Genomic DNA, 16,187 nt, shown 5'->3' with positions numbered 1-16,187 from the left:
AATAAAGTGATAGAGCTTAGAGGTGTTCCTGTTTAGCATATACAGTTGACCCGTAACTTACACACATTTAACTCATGCACATTCAGCTTTATGTGCTTGGCAAAAATTAAAAATTAAAATAAAAAGCTGGTGGCCATCGAGGGGGGGGGGGCAGGAATTGGCAAGCCCACCCCTCATTGCACCCAGTGTGTTTTGACTAGCCACAGTTTTGGCTTTATGCACTATCCCTGGAACGTAACCCCACTTAAGTTGCAGGTCTACTGTAGGTAACCTTTTAGAACATCACATTGGTGATAATTGCTGCAATAACTGTGTGAACACCTGTATGGCAGCAGGGAACCATTCACAAGAAAATAACAAAAGCACAAATACCCTAGCCGGCTAATTAATGCACACAGTGTGATTAAAAGTCCTTTGCCCTGCTTTGACCTCCAAGTGATGGCACTGAACTTCTTGGTGAGCTATTATTCAGCTGTTTCACGTTGCAGTCTTCCTTTGAAGTTACTTTCTTCCAGAATGGCCACCTTAAGGTCAGTTACAGTGTGTTCTAGGAAGGCTGAAATGTTCTCCCGCTTGTTTATCTTACTAGATCTTATTAGGTTTGCCTTATATTGCAATTCAAGACACTTCCAAAGAGACTCCGTAGACTTGCTCTAGTGAGTAAAAAGCCTGTAACTTGATTTGTTAGATTAATTTACTATAGGGCAATCCCCAGGTAATCGAGCAACACATTTTTTGTTAACTTGTAAAAATGGCCAGCAGCATCTTAGAAGAGGCATTTCTTGCTGTGAAAAGACCGAAGGGGAAAACGACTGCTGTTGTGTCATCCAAAAAGTAGCATGTTATTTTTATTGTATGCAAATGTGCTTAATTAAAACTGTTGATTTACCCAGGTTTCTGTAATTTGGTTGTCAGCCCTAGAAAAAAATATTGGGAAAAATAAAATCTATGATGTTTCTGGGCCAAGGTGGCACACTAGATACTGGAAATAAGGTCGTATGCCAGCATTCTCCTTGAAGCTCTATATTTCTGTGTGCAAGGAGAGGCATTTCATGGTGAAATATTCAGCAATACAGTCTGAATTGATTGATTCAGTCCGCAAATATTGTTTTACCATGTGATGAGGAGTTCATTTGCGGTAGACTCTTCAAAGGGTGTGATAAACGTGGCTTTCAGTGACTGATCAGTCTATATTTCTAAGAGTCTTGTGTGCTACCCTGCTGTATTTATGCAATAAGCATGGTAAATTAAAGCTATTCTCACTTTTCCTGCTGTTTAAAGGCATTGTGTTGTGCACTGCATGCAGTATGAGCAAAAACAGATTCCGCATTTCAGGGATGGGGGAACCTGTGACCCCCCCCCAGATACTTTCTGGACTACAACTGCCGTCATCCATGACTATTGCTAGGGTTGATGGGAGTTGGAGTTCACAACATCTGGAGAGCTACATCTCAGCCTCATTGTTGTTGATCTGTTAATTGCTGGTTGTAAACAGGCCAACTAACAACCCAGGCACTGCAACCTGTTGGACACCTGTTTTCGGAAGCAGGATATTGGATTTTTCCTTATTTTTGCTCTGTGTTTGCTTGCTGATTGTAATTATGAAGAAGCTGCAGTACAGAAAGCTTGATCTCAATTGAAGTCCTTAAGAAAGCTGCATAATTCTACACCCTAAGAAGAACTGAGTGGCGATTTTAATGATGTTGAAGGGGGGAAATACTTGTTCAACCATTTTATTTTGAAGTAGTTCCCCTCAAAAAAACTCTCAAAGCTTCCTTAACATCAAAATAAGTTTGAACTTTATTACCATTTTACTGTGCTGTTTTTCCTTTATTTAAGAATGTGGTTGCAGACATGCTGTCTTTTGGGGGGCCGGGGGGGAGGGGGCTGACACTTATAAAGATACCTTTAATCTCTGTTCCAGGCTAAACTGCAAACAAGCATCCTGATGGAAATGCAATCCAATTAATTTTAATGGCTTAGAAAGGGAGGCTTCTCTCTCTTGTCCTGACAACTCAAAATTAAGAGTTTTGAGCATTAAGTTATTTGTTGTAAAAAAAAAAATCAACATGGAAAGCTAGGTGCAAAAAAGTAAAATAAAATAAACAGCTCGTTAGGATTGTTTTGCTGGACTTAACCTCAGGCAGCCCATCATAAGCTGTTTAGCTGGGGTGAAAGAGAGTTGAGCAAAACAAACGTGTACCCACACAAAATAATGTTTTGTGTGTGTGTGTGTGTGTGTGTGTGTGTAATCTTGTGACTTTTCTTGCAGCTGTTAGGGAGAGCGGTGGAACTCGCTTGTCAGGCAGCTAAAAAGCTGCAGTTTGACAGCCAGTCAGTTGGCCCTAAAGGAGGAAACTGAAGAATTAGCATTCTAAATTGTGAACCTGAAAAGAGGAACATGGAGGCGAGGAACCCAGAAGGCACAATGGACCAGTCAGGCCTCTTTCTCCAGCAATTTACATTGCCTTTTTCATTTTCAATTTTTCTCAGAGCTCTAGGCATGAGGGTTTTGGATTTTTTTCTCCTTCTCTACCTCATTGAGTGAAAATAGTCAATAATAGAGCAGCTCCCGGACTTAATATTTAGCAAAGGAAGCCTGTACCCTAAGATTTCTCTGTAAAACTATGCCCATTGATTTTATTCTTAAACGGTAGCAATATTGCAGCGATTAGATTGCCTTGTATTTATCTCTGTTAAAAATACTGTCAAAAGAAATACATTTTATTTTTTAAAAAACCCTCCTTTACTCTATGTGCAATTCTGCACACTGTTAATAAATAATGTTCTGCACTGTGCTTGGCTTTTGCATGTAGAATAAGCTTTTCCTGTTGCTTTCTGGAAAGCAGGGCAAGCAATTCCTCTGTGTTCCTGTTCATATTTTCCCCCAGCCCCTTGCCAGTTTGCAGCTTGAAACTGCAAGGACCCAGCAGCAGACCACCTAGGAGCAGGTTTACTCGTGAGTTGCTTACTCATGAATAATTGGTTCCAGCCTCAGGCAAGCTGGCGAATCTACTGTAGGCCCTGCATACAACATATTCCTCACTGCTGCTGCTTTGAACAGGAGTTACCCTAGAGTAGGCAAGGCTTGCAAGGGCTATAGTGAATGTGCCAGGTGGGAAGGGCCAAGCTGAAATTGGAGCCCTCTTGGCCAACCGGATGTAACTTGACAATTTTTGTTAGAGAGCACACAATGCCATCAGGAAAGGGAGCTTTCATCAACTTGAAAGTGAGTACAGATCATTGTCTTCCCTGGGATCTAATGTTAACGGTGTGATTGACCAGAAAAAGGTATAGGAGCCAGAATAGATGATGTCTTTTGTGAACAAACGGAATGCAGTGGATCCCTAGGGTGGTTATATTCCCCCCTCCCCCCAATTTAGCTGTTCTTTGACAGTGGTTATAGCACTCACACTATGATCTCAAGGCATGATAACTCTTGCAAATATGTTGACTTGAATGATGGATGCATGGCAACTCATTCAATAAAAGACACGTCATAAGTGAAGTTCGTTCCAGTCCCTGAGCAAGTTTATTGTGTGTATATCTCATTTTCTTTCCTTTTTATGTTATGCCACTGGTATGTATGTGCTATACAGTGTAAAGTTCCTAGCAGTTCAGGACAGCATACATGGAGTTATCCCACTGTTATTTTTTTTAACATATCTTTGAGGTAGGTGAAAGATTATGACACTGTGTATTGTCCAAGGCCATCCTGGTACATTTCATGGATGAGCTGGGGCAATGCTGGCTCTAGGTTTTAGAGAGCCCCTTTTCCTCAGTGAGATTACCCCTCATTGCATCAGGTCAAGGTGGTTTTTGTCGGTGGGTCCCCTGTTGGCATGTGGACCCTTGGAAGATGCCGAGCTATGCTAACCTATATGCTGGCCGTGAGCAGGGTTTAAACATAGGTCCCCAATCCCAGCATTCTCTCTATTGGGCTGTTCATTAGCCCTGTTCATGTGGCAGGTTCCACTCTGATCCTGGTCTTTGCCACAGGACAGCGGGATAGTGATTGTCATAGTGTGGCAATTTCCTGACTAGGTGTAGTCTGATAGTGGCTCCTTCCTTCTACAGGTGTGAAGGACCTATTAGAATGGTGCACCATGGATAATCCAGAGACAATGGAGTACCGTTTGTGGGTGGTTCATCTGATATCCAGTTTCTTCTGGATATGGTTTCACTCCCCCCTAAAGGATTAGGTTTGCAGCTTGGAACTGCAGTTGGATCCGGTCTTACTTAAGAAAGCCCAAGTGGCTTCCAAAACACCTTACACCAGCATCTTTTGGTGCACCAGCCTAGTCTCAGTTATCAGTGGTCTGATAACCCTGTGTTTTGGATGACTATAATGTTTTGTACATGGGTCTGTTGTTGGGAGAGTACTTGGGAACCTCAGTAAGTATAAGGCATGGCAGCTATATTTTCTAACTGGGGCCAACAGAATCATGAAACAACTGCATTAGCTTGGCAGCATGTTTCCAGCTATAGTTCAGCATACTGATTCTTACCTTCTTAAAGGCCCAAACAGCTCAGGGCCTGGATACCTGAAGAGGCTGCCACCTTCCACATGAATCTCCCTCAGTTTTATGATCTCGTTCAAAAGACCTTGTTAGAGTTCCCCACCATGTTGAGTGTGGTGGTTGGGCAAAGGGCTGCCATGTCCTATGGCGTCCAGGATGGGGAAAGCTGTGGCCCTCCAGATGTTGTGCATTTCCATCCCACCACACCAACCTTGCCCATCTAATGGTGAGGTATTATGGGAGTTGTAGTTCTACAAGGGCTCTCCCCAGAGAAGCTTGGACTCCGGTGCCTTTTGCTCCCAGATGAGGAGCTTCTTATCTTCATTGGTCTTTAAAGATTACCGTATTTTTTGTTCTATAAGACTCACTTTTTCCCTCCTAAAAAGTAAGGGGAAATGTGTTTGTGTCTTGTGGAGCGAATGCAGGCTGCGCAGCTACCACAGAAGCCAGAACAGCAAGAGGGATTGCTGCTTTCACTGCGCAGTGATCCCTCTTGCTGTTCTGGTTTCTGAGATTCAGAATATTTTTTTTCTTGTTTTCCTCCTCCAAAAACTAGGTGCGTCTTGTGGTCTGGTGCATCTTATAGAGTGAAAAATACGGCATTTCTTTAGATCTGTTTGATGCTGGAATTTCAGTTCGGTTTTCTGGTTGCCCGCTGCTCTTTCAATTGTTCGTCTTTAAACTTTAAGCCCTGTGCCAGAAGTATAGGTTGGGAATAAGCAAGCATGGCTCCCAACTGGTGACATGCGTTTCTCAGACCTTCAGACAAAACCTGTGCACCTCCCATGAGATGCAGGAGTGGTTCTTTGTTTTTTGAAAGGGGGTGGGAAGGATCATTAATACGAACCAATGAATAGGGCCCTTTAAATAACTTCTGTTGCCCCGTCTTACTACCCCTGCAAAAGCTACACTGGTTAGGAGCAGGGTGAAATGTTGCATTGTGAGTGTCAAAGAAGGGAGAGCGAGGAAAGCCCAGGCCTATTAAAAACCAACATGTCATCGTACTTTGATTTCTTTTCAGGCTCTGCATATATTTATTAGTTAGGGTTCACTGGCCCTACAGATGCATGGGAAAAGGCTACCTGCTATTCAGAAGGAAGAAAACCACCATTCCAGCAAACTAGATTCTGGCTGTCTTCTGGAGGCTGCCAACGCTCCCTTCTTTCCGGTTTTATTTTTATTCATTTTTCTTAAAAAGAACATTCTTTTTCACTTTGGACTCACCCCGAAATGTCCCTTGATTGCAGTAAAAATGGTGAGGAGAAAAGATTTTGTAGCCCCTCAGTGACAACAGCAAGGGAAAGCGCATTGGGGAATGTACGGATAGCCCTTACGCTCTGCTTCACAGGCCTCGGCACTTCAGTTCCTAACGACATTCAGCCAGCCTCTCCATAAAAGGGTTACTGAATTCGTTTGCACACATTTCTCTTGTCTCTTGGGGAGAGGGAGATGTCTTCAGCTGCAGAACTAATTTTAATGCAAGAGAGAGAAGCCTCCTTTGGTACCTGCAGGGACCGAACACAAGAAGGAGCTCCCCAGAACAGGGATAGCCAATGTGGTACCATCAGCAGGCCATCAGCTGTGCTGGCTGGGACTGATGGGAGTTGAACGACTTCTCCCTCTGACCACCCATTGTTGCTCCAGCACCAGTCTCCAGGCTCTGAGCCTTTGTTCCTTGGTTGTGGTGGGGGTTCCCCAGCTGGTGTCTCCCACCATTCCTCTGTGTCCAGCCAGTCTGTGACAAGCAGCTCACATTGGCAATAAGAAAAGTAAGGTAAAGGTAAAGGGACCCCTGACTGTTAGGTCCAGTTGCGAACGACTCTGGGGCTGCGGCGCTCATCTCGCTTTACTGGCCGAGGGAGCTGGCGTACAGCTTCCGGGTCATGTGGCCAGCATGACTAAGCCCTTTCTGGCAAACCAGAGCAGCACATGGAAATGCTGTTTACCTTCCCGCTGGAGCAGTGCCTATTTATCTACTTGCACTTTGATGTGCTGTCGAACTGCTAGGTTGGCAGGAGCAGGAACTGAGCAACAGGAGCTCACCCCATTGCAGGGATTCGAACCGCCGACTTTCTGATCGGCAAGCCCTAGGCTCTGTGGTTTTAGACCACAGTGTCACCCGCGTCCCTCAATAAGAATAGTAATCAATTCTAATTTCAACATTTGTATTGATATAGGCAGTCCATGTGTCCAAATAGATATCCAAATGAGTTTGACGATTATAAGATGTACATTGCAATGTAGAAAGGGCAGCACAGACCTCAGACCGTTGAATAATGGATGGTGGGTGTTTTTCCTTCTGATTTCGCTGCCCATGGGTCCTTTGTGGTGCTTCCTACCAGCTCATATATTATTATTATTATTATTATTATTATTATTATTATTATTATTATTATTAATTTTATTTTTAAAAACTGGATAGTCTGCTCTAGAGCTTATATGGCATGAAAGCTATTGCAGCACATAACTACCGAAGTGAATAATGTTCCCACTGAAATTCTGAGCCTCACCTGAGGGCATGCTGAGACTCATTCGTTATCTCCCCTGTCTCCCAAGGGGAAAGAAACCAAACTGGTGGGAATACTTACCGGATCTTGGACTCTTAATTCTGAGGGTGCCCAGGTAATTGGTTAGGGCTGATTTTTGGTGCAATGCAGCTTTTACCCTGCACGCTTAGTCGATTAGAGCATGGTGCCGGTAATGCCAAGGTTCCGGGTTTGATCCCTAATGGGACAGCTGCATTGCAGGAGGTTGGGCTAGATGATCCTCAGGGTCCCTTCCAGCTCTATAATTCTGTGATCGAATTAGAATAAACTTTACCAAGAACCCTTGTTCAAACCCACTCATTCTCTCCCCTCCTCTGTCCCCCAACCCAAATAGTTATTGCAATATGTCTCCTGCCTTTGGCTCCCACATACAGAATTCCCCCCTCTTGCTGTTTTTAAATATGAGTCGGGATATATGTTAAGCTCTCTCAGCATTCAGATAATGACCACATCACAGTGGCTTGAAAGGGAGAGCTCCGAGTGTAAACAAGAAGCTCCAAGTCAGTTTATTTGGCTTGCTTCTTCACTTCCTGGAGTTCTTCTCTCCTTCCTCCCCTTTATTTTTTTTACCTCCTGTAGCAAATCTGGACCGAGACTGTTTCAGGAGTGCAGATGTAGGTCAAATAACTCCCCTGGAGTTTTGTCCTTTTGCAGCCTTATTAAGAGGGTGAAGGAGCTCAGTGAACAGCTGAGCTGGAGATTAGCCAGGAACTCTGTTCTGCCTCTCCCATCTTTTGGGAAGCACCAATATCCCTAGGCTATAGCTAGCATGCAAGGATAATTTGGGGCGAGGGGGGGGTGATTAATACATAACTCCAGTGCTTTGCTCCACTTGCTATACACATTTATGCAAACACTGTAGTTCTGCACACAGCGCAATGCAAACATTTGCTTTTGTTTTAAAAATATATTGCTTTCCTTTGCTTTATTCACCTTAAAGGAACGCCAATATTTTTATTATACAACGTCCTGTCAAAATAGAACCTTGGTTGCTTGAAGGTGTGCCCTGCAGCTAAGATGGTTCAAACATAATAATAATAATAATAATAATAATAATAATAATAATAATAATAATAATAATAATATATTTTGTTGTTTTTTTCCAAGGATAGTTCAAACTTGGAGTTTCGTAAAAGCTCCTGTACTTGACAGGCACAATAGCAGAATAGTTAAAGATTATTATTTTTTAATTGTTGCTCTCTAAACAGGAAACTGTGGCAAATGGACAGCCCACCATTCCCTTCCCAGCCCTTCTCCAGCTCTCGCTTCTCAAAGTTGAAAACACATTTTTTCCAGGAGTTAACCACCACCAGTATTGAACTGGAATAATGAGCATGTGTAGATTGCCTTCCTTCCGCTGTAGTTTATACCCATGAATTTAGAATTAAGAAACTGGGCTCTGGCGCCCCTCTGTTGTTGTTTAAATAAATTAATACAGCATTAAGTTATTTAGGAGGCCTGTACAGGCATTGTACAGTTACCATTGTGTGAGTGGAGGAGCAAGGATGTGTTCCTTGGTCCTTACCACTAGTTGTGGTGATGGCCTCCCACTTTGAAACAGGGTTATAGACAGATTCACGGACAATAGGGCATTCCAGATGATGTTAGTAGATTTCTATCAGCCCCAGCCAACATGACCAATGGTCAGGGATGCTGGGAGCTGCAGTGCAGCCAATATCTGGAGGGCACCAGGTTGAGAAAGGCTGGTGTATTGCTATGTATAAACTGGCTCTGCATTAGCTTGCTTGTTAAGGCTGTAAGCTGTTTTTCACTTCGTTCAATATCTCAGAAAAGGCAGCTTCACACAGGTTTTGCAACATGTTTGGACTTGCTAAAATAAGTAATGAATGGACTGAGGGGGCAAATGATTGATCAACAAAATGCCTTAATGGGTTCAACAGTCCTAGTCCTGTGCACTTCAAACTTATCAGTTCACCAGTCTTTCTCCTTCCCCTTTAATGCTTTTCCAACACCTTGGCAAACCTGTTCTCTACAGACATAAGCACTGAGTGACATGTCCTGTCACTCCCTCACACAGGATGCGACTGTGCGCTTGACGGCATTTGTGCGGTGGCATTTGAGTGCAAACAAAGAACTGACAGGAAACATCACTTTTGCACAAACAGTATCAATCTATCCTGGAAATAAATGTAAAGTGTTAGTGTCCGTTTTGGTTTCTCTTACCGTCAGAAGGACAAGTCAAAAAGCTACAGCTTAGGCACTGTATAAACCAGATGCATCTGTCACATGTTGGTGTGCTTTCTTTCTCTTATCTTCTCTCCAACCTTCCCAGGGAGTGCTGTCCAACATCTCCTCCATCACCGACTTGGGAGGTTTCGATCCAGTCTGGCTCTTCCTCGTGGTAGGAGGAGTGATGTTCATTTTGGGGTTTGCAGGATGCATTGGAGCCCTGCGAGAGAACACCTTCCTTCTCAAGTTTGTAAGTAGCCTGTGCAGCTGGCTGTAGCCATTTCCTGCTTGAAGGACCAATTTCACGCAAAGCTGTGTTTTGATGCTGATTTTATTCACAGGCAATCCTCGTTTTGCGCGGGGTGAACATTCCATAAGCCCTCCCTGCCCCATCACATTCCACCCCTTTTTGTGGCACCTCTATGACATTTTGGGGCTACTTCTGGGTTCGGTGCCGTGCGCACGATTGCATGTCATTCAGATGCGCCTAAATCGATAGTTGCCCGTATTTACTCATTGAAATATTTATGAGCTGCTGTCCATTAAAAAAAAACAAAAACCAATCAGATCAGTTTACAACAGTTATACATAAAATTATACAGTCAAAGAAACCATATAAAAATGTTAAAAAACAGGAATCAGGTAACTGTTATGGAAAGACATATTCTTAATTGCCCTCATAATTGTCTGATGGAATAGAAACATTTTCAGCAGGCATTTAAAAGTTCAAACAGAAGGTACCTGCTGAATCTTTGTTGGCGGAATATTCCACAATACCAGGTCAATGACACCAAAGGCTTGGTTTCTCATAGAAATGACATGCAATTGAAAAGGCAATTTAAGGAACCAGCGGGGGAGGGAAGTCACAGGATTAGGAGAATCTGGATTTGATATTGTTGTGTATAATTTTGTTTGTTGTGTTTGTTGTTGTTGGGGTGTGTGTGTGTGTAAAACATTTCTCTTCAACCATGCATTGGGCTGATTAACATCCCATATAGCCTTTAAAATGTATTTGTGTGGGGTGGGGGTGTTATTGTTTTGTTTTTCTTTCCATTATGTATTTTGTCTTTTTATGCTATGAACTGCCCTGAGATCTTCAGATGAAGGGTGGTATATAAATGTAATTAATAATAATAATAATAATAATAATAATAATAATAGGCACTAGGACTTTACCTTTTCCTTCCTTTCAAACATTTTTTAATAAAAACAAACCCTGCTAATTTTTCAATATGAATAAAGTATTTTATAAGAGTAAATTATTTTATATTTTTGGCTGCATTCAGTTGCCGGCATATCACGGTTTATAGGGAACTGAGCAGTGCGTTAGTGTACACTACCCGATTGCCCTCACTTGTCGCCTCTTGTGTCTCAGGCTAGGGAAGCAAACGAGGCAACGGCAATTAAGCTTGGCTTCCAATTATGTCCAAACTTGGGATAAGTGTTGGTTACTCATCAACAAGCTAATGAGTAACAAACTAATCAGGCTTAAATCATAGGTTGTTGTTGCCTTACAGCTTGCAGTGGTTTATCGATTCCAATAAATGGTCATAGGTCAGCAACTATGACTTGCAATGATGTAGGAACACAGCCAGTGTCTTTAATAAGCCCAAATATGTTGTGCCAATTGTTGACTGTGTTGAGAGTGAGAGTGCTTTTGCTTCTCACAGGCTGAAAAGGGGAAAGAAGATTACGCCCCTGCTCTAAGGCAGAATCCTCTATATTAGTGACTGGAAATTGTCCCATGTAATCCACAGTTATAGAATCAAACCTATGAAGTCATTTAGCTCCTTTCTACCTCCTCAACCTAATTGTGTGTTTGCGCATATGTTTCTGTTGACTGCCCAATTCCTATGGGCCTATTTCCAGTGAATATTTAAACATGCTTAATACTCATTCCTTCTCTCCCTGGAATCCTGGGAACTGTAATTCTATAAGGGAGCTGTGGTGGTTATAGAATTTCTAACCCCCTTGCCAGATTACAGTTCTCACAAGCCATAAAACTTCCAAGAATACTGTTATCTCCTTTGCAGTGTGAGTAGATTTGCATGCTAGTTTGTTGTTTCTTTGGGAAGGCTTGTTGGAAATGTTGGGCTTTAAATCCAAAACACCGCAAGAGTGCTGCTGGATCAGGCCAGAGGCCCACGGAAAGCTTGAAAGCAGAACCTGAGCACAACAGCTCTCTCCACACAGCAACTGATATTATTATTCAGAGGCGTATGGCCTCTTGTCAGTTAAGCGACAACATAACCATTGTATGGCTCAGAAAGGTGAACCTAGTTAAGAAGACTTGCCTCATTTGAGGTGGGGTTGACTCCTTTGTGGCATTTGGTTTTCATCTGAGTAAACTCAAATCTGGGCTCTGTAGGTTGATCCACATGTGAAGGACCAGCCCTGGCTCGGCTTGCCTCCCCACGGCTCCAGAAGGTCACAGGAGCTCAGCTACACTGAGGGAGCCTGTCGTGGGGGCTGCCTGGCTGCACCCCCCCTCAGAATTTTGCACCTGAGGCCACTGCCCCTTTGACCCCCTCCCTGCACTACGCCACTGCCCCCTTTGAAATTAGTGGACTTGAAGTGTATTCATTTCAGTGGGCCTACTCACAAGAATGACCAATATGAGATATCACCCTATGATTCATTGGGAAGCTGAATTGCGCAACCAACTGCACACAGCTCTCCTAACTTGGTCTGATGCCTGGTCCCAGAATAGTGGCCCCCAACCCTGTGAGTGGTGATTCCGCGTCTGCCACGATCAGCACACATGATGTTGTTTAGCAGCAGGGCAGCTGCGGTGCTCTGCTCTCAAAAGTGCTCATTTGGCACGGTGCCGTGTCTTAAAGATTTGTCGCGGAAGCCAAATAATCGAAGGCCTTAAAAAAATGACTTTACTAAAATTACTCCTCTTCTTCATCTTTGCAGTTTTCAGTATTCCTAGGAATCATTTTCTTCCTGGAACTTACGGCTGGTGTTCTGGCATTTGTCTTCAAAGACTGGATCAAGGACCAGTTGTACTTCTTTATCAACAACAACATCCGAGCATACAGAGATGACATTGATTTGCAAAACCTCATAGATTTTACGCAAGAATATGTAAGTGCTTTTGCTTGCTTTATGGCAGGGGTGAGGTCCTCCAGAGGTTGCTGAGCTGCAACTCCTGTCGTTCTTGATCATTGGCCATGTTGGCTGGGACTGTTGGGAGTTGGAGGGCCACATGTCCCCAGTCCCTGATTTTGAAGGGAATGGACCTTCCTCCGCCCCTGCTTTCATTTTCATTTCTCAGCTCTTTATTTCTGAAAGGAGCCAAGCAAGCAAAACGTTTTATGGAACAATGCGAAGCTTGTTCCCTGTGAGTAATGCGCTTATGATTGCAACTAAGCAATAGAGTAATTAACTTTATTAGGAAATGCTTTGTATTGCATCCAGGCAGGTTCTCCCGCTTCTGCAAGGATTTCTGCTTGCACGATGGAATTTCTGCTCCCTCTCCTCCTCAAGTGTGCCCACCTAAATCTGCTCTGGAGGGTTGGTGGGGGGAGTCTGTAGAACAAATTTGTGAGGTGTGCAGAGGGAGGAGAAGGAGGGAATTTCCATTGTGGTCCTTGCATAAAGGAGATTACTTAGTTGGATACAACTTTACTCTTTATGGCAATGTACTATTGGGACGCGGGTGGCGCTGTGGGTTAAACTACAGGGCCTAGGACTTGCCGATCAGAAGGTCGGCAGTTTGAATCCCCGCGACAGGGTGAGCTCCCGTTGCTCGGTCCCAGCTCCTGCCAACCTAGCAGTTTGAAAGCACCTCAAAGTGCAAGTAGATAAATAGGTACCGCTCCGGCAGGAAGGTAAACGGTGTTTCTGTGTGCTGCTCTGGTTCGCCAGAAGTGGCTTAGTCATGCTGGCCACATGACCCGAAAGCTGTACGCCGGCTCCCTCGGCCAATAAAGTGAGATGAGCGCCGCAACCCCAGAGTCGGTCACGACTGGACCTAACAGTCAGGGGTCCCTTTACCTTTACCTTTACTATTCTTGGCCATGCTTCTTTCAGGTGACTTAATGTTTTCCCCATTTTCACGGCAGAATGAGAAACGCTAGATTATTGCTATGCTTTTGGACATAGAATATTTTTTTGTCCAAGGGCAAGGTTAGAAAGCCTATTGCTGGCGTTGTGAGGAAAGCAAGCCAAAATGAAACCCTGTAATGTGCAGTCCAAAACATCCTGTTCAAGACGGGTAAAGTGAAATAGTTTCCCCCCTGAAGGCTCCATAGAGTCTAGCTTTTTATTTCTACATCATAAACATCAGAAGCGTATATAGTAAAGATGGGAAGAAGCCAGTACATAGGCTTTGATTTCATATGCCCAGTGCATATAAATTCACCACTGTGGGTTGCATCAAACAATTTGCTTCTCCATGTGGCCAGCTGACTCTGTGTGGCAGCTTCCCATGTGGATTTCCTCTGCATCATCTTAAACCACCGAAAACTGTGGTTTTAAGTAAGATTGCCCTGTCTGTCCGGTCTGTTGCTGCACATACAATTTCTTCAATGTGTTTTGGGGATTTGTGAGGAATGTAGTTATACATGCACAATAACAGGCACCCAATACTTCTGCGTGTTTTTTCAACACAGAAAAAGCTTGACATGCTGTTACCCAGAACAGTAGCTTGCAAATCCACTGGTGGTTCTTGGCTTGTGTCTCAACCCTCTGGTAATACATTTTCTCCTTCTCCAGTAAAACGGCAGAGAGATCTAGCAGTAGTGGTGATTCCGCCTGTAATAACTGTTGGCTTTCCTCCAGTGGCAGTGTTGCGGAGCCTTTGGAGCAGATGACTGGAACCTCAACATTTATTTCAACTGCACAGACACGAACGCTAGCCGAGAGCGCTGCGGGGTGCCCTTTTCCTGCTGCACTAAGGATCCTGCTGTAAGTCAACTGGCAGCGCTGCTGTTCCCTGTGGAAAGCTGCTGCATGCAAACGGGAGGCTGCCTTTTATGCTAAAAGAACTCTGTGTGAATGTGCGCTGGTCCTCTTTAATGGACCTATGTCTTGCTGCCAGCTCAAAGCATGCACAAAAGCTTTGCAGAGTCAGGGTATCCTATGCCTGTCAATACACCTTTCACCTTCTTGAGGTGACCATTGCCAGGCTACCTGCAAGCATCTATAATGGGCTGCAGCCAGTCACCAAACTAGTTGTCTAATTGTACTAGATGAGTAATAAAGACAGTGGGGGGGAAGAGGTGATGCCAGTGCTAATTATAGAGCCACAAACTCGCTAACTTGGCATGCTCGGGTGTCCATAATTAAGCCCTGCTAAGATGCAGCTAGCTTTGAATTAAGATTAGGACTCTAATCTGCAAATAAGAGAGATGGGATGTACTATTTAAGATACATCATCTATCGTCCCTGGTCATTGGCCTTGCTAGTTGGGGGCTGGTGGGAGTCAGCTGCTGGAGGACTGCAGATTCCCTCTACCTGCTTTCAGACCATGGACATTTGGCAGGATGAAGGGAGAAATTTACCGGTGCCTTTTTGTGTTTTCTCATTTTTAGGAAGATGTCATCAATACTCAGTGCGGCTACGATGCCAGGCAAAAACCAGTGAGTCCCTGCCCATTTCACTTGGTGTAACTTCTGTGAGAGAGGATGGGAAAGAAGGTGGAATCCAAAGGGAAGGGTTGCATGGTTTGATTTGTGTGTTTTCTTTCCATTTGCTGTTCCCTCCAGGAAGTTGACCAGCAGATTGTTATCTACACGAAAGGTTGCGTTCCCCAGTTTGAGAAATGGCTGCAAGAGAACCTCACTATAGTGGCTGGCATATTCATTGGGATTGCATTACTGCAGGTATTGATTGATTGCATTCATGTTCTGCCTTTCCTCTAAGGAGCTCAAGGTAGTATATGTGGTTCTCTTCCTCTTCCTTGATGTCCTTCATCTCATAGCTTTCAGTCCCACGTGGTTAATCCACGTTGCACGCTTGATGTGAAATAGGAGGAAGTGATTCCTACTTGCTTCTTGTAAAAGCCAAGGGTTGTCCCTCTGGCAAGTACAGTGGTACCTCGCAAGACGAATGCCTTGCAAGACGGAAAACTTGCTAGACGAAAGGGTTTTTTGTTTTTTGAGCTGCTTCGCAAGACGATTTCCCCTATGGGCTTGCTTCGCAAGACGGAAACGTCTTGCAAGTTTGTTTCCTTTTTCTTAACACCGTTAATACAGTTGCGACTTGACTTCGAGGAGCAACTCATAGAACGCGGTGTGGTAGCCTTTTTTGAGGTTTTTTAAGACTTTGGTGATTTTTGAAGCTTTTCCAAAACTTTTCCGACACCGTGCTTCGCAAGACGAAAAAAATCGCAAGACAACAAAACTCGCGGAACGAATTAATTTCCTCTTGCGAGGCACCACTGTAACCTAAACATGACTGGAATTAGTGGTGGACACCAACTTGTTTCCCATCTTGTGGATCTTCTGGCTTCTGTAGCTATGAGAAGCCTCTGTAGGGCTGTGCATTTGGAATGTTCCGGAAGGCCTGTGGAAGTCTGCTCCAATATCCTTCCTGGAAACTAGGCAAGGGATGAAAAAGATCACCTGGGTGGGATTCACCTACCTAGTCCTGTCAGTGGAAGGATTCTGCTTGTGCAACAGAGCTCGCCTCCCCCAAAATTGGCTCTGGTGGAGTGGGAGAACCCCCAGGACAGCATGCAGGATGAAGGAGAGCGAGGGGAGGTCATTCTGTCTGGCAAACTGGAATGCTTGTGTAGACAGAATGATTGGAAGAGCACAATGTTGAAGCCTGCCCTTTCGCTGTAATCCGTATCACACAGTGTTTGGGACTTTTTAATATGGAAAAAAAAGTAAGATCACTTACTGTATTGGTTGCAAGTCGCTTTGGGTTGCCGTGGGCAAGATAAAGCAACTAACAGATTTAATAAATAATAACCATGGCA

At 44.0% G+C, this 16,187-nt stretch overlaps 1 protein-coding gene across 6 annotated transcripts in view; it reads left to right on the top strand.

Moving 5' to 3' along the window:
• Positions 1 to 16,187, top strand: part of TSPAN5 (tetraspanin 5) — a 96,378-nt gene that overhangs the window by 66,169 nt on the left and 14,022 nt on the right. For 3 of the 6 annotated variants that reach the window (XM_077933854.1, XM_077933855.1, XM_077933853.1), the window contains exons 2-7: positions 5,542 to 5,775; positions 9,360 to 9,506; positions 12,176 to 12,346; positions 14,045 to 14,170; positions 14,797 to 14,844; positions 14,971 to 15,087. In XM_077933854.1, coding sequence (XP_077789980.1) covers positions 5,584 to 5,775; positions 9,360 to 9,506; positions 12,176 to 12,346; positions 14,045 to 14,170; positions 14,797 to 14,844; positions 14,971 to 15,087 — 801 coding nt within the window. In that variant the 5' untranslated portion in view covers positions 5,542 to 5,583. Of the gene's footprint in view, positions 1 to 5,541; positions 5,776 to 6,784; positions 6,804 to 9,359; positions 9,507 to 12,175; positions 12,347 to 14,044; positions 14,171 to 14,796; positions 14,845 to 14,970; positions 15,088 to 16,187 lie in introns of those variants that run through there. The other 3 variants (XM_077933856.1, XM_028743431.2, XM_077933857.1) reach the window with 2 other exon arrangements.

Source organism: Podarcis muralis, chromosome 9, assembly GCF_964188315.1.
Source record: "Podarcis muralis chromosome 9, rPodMur119.hap1.1, whole genome shotgun sequence".
Taxonomy (NCBI): domain Eukaryota; kingdom Metazoa; phylum Chordata; class Lepidosauria; order Squamata; family Lacertidae; genus Podarcis; species Podarcis muralis.
The sequence above is the reverse complement of the archived record's forward strand: the minus strand, read 5'-3'. Positions and strand labels throughout refer to the sequence as shown.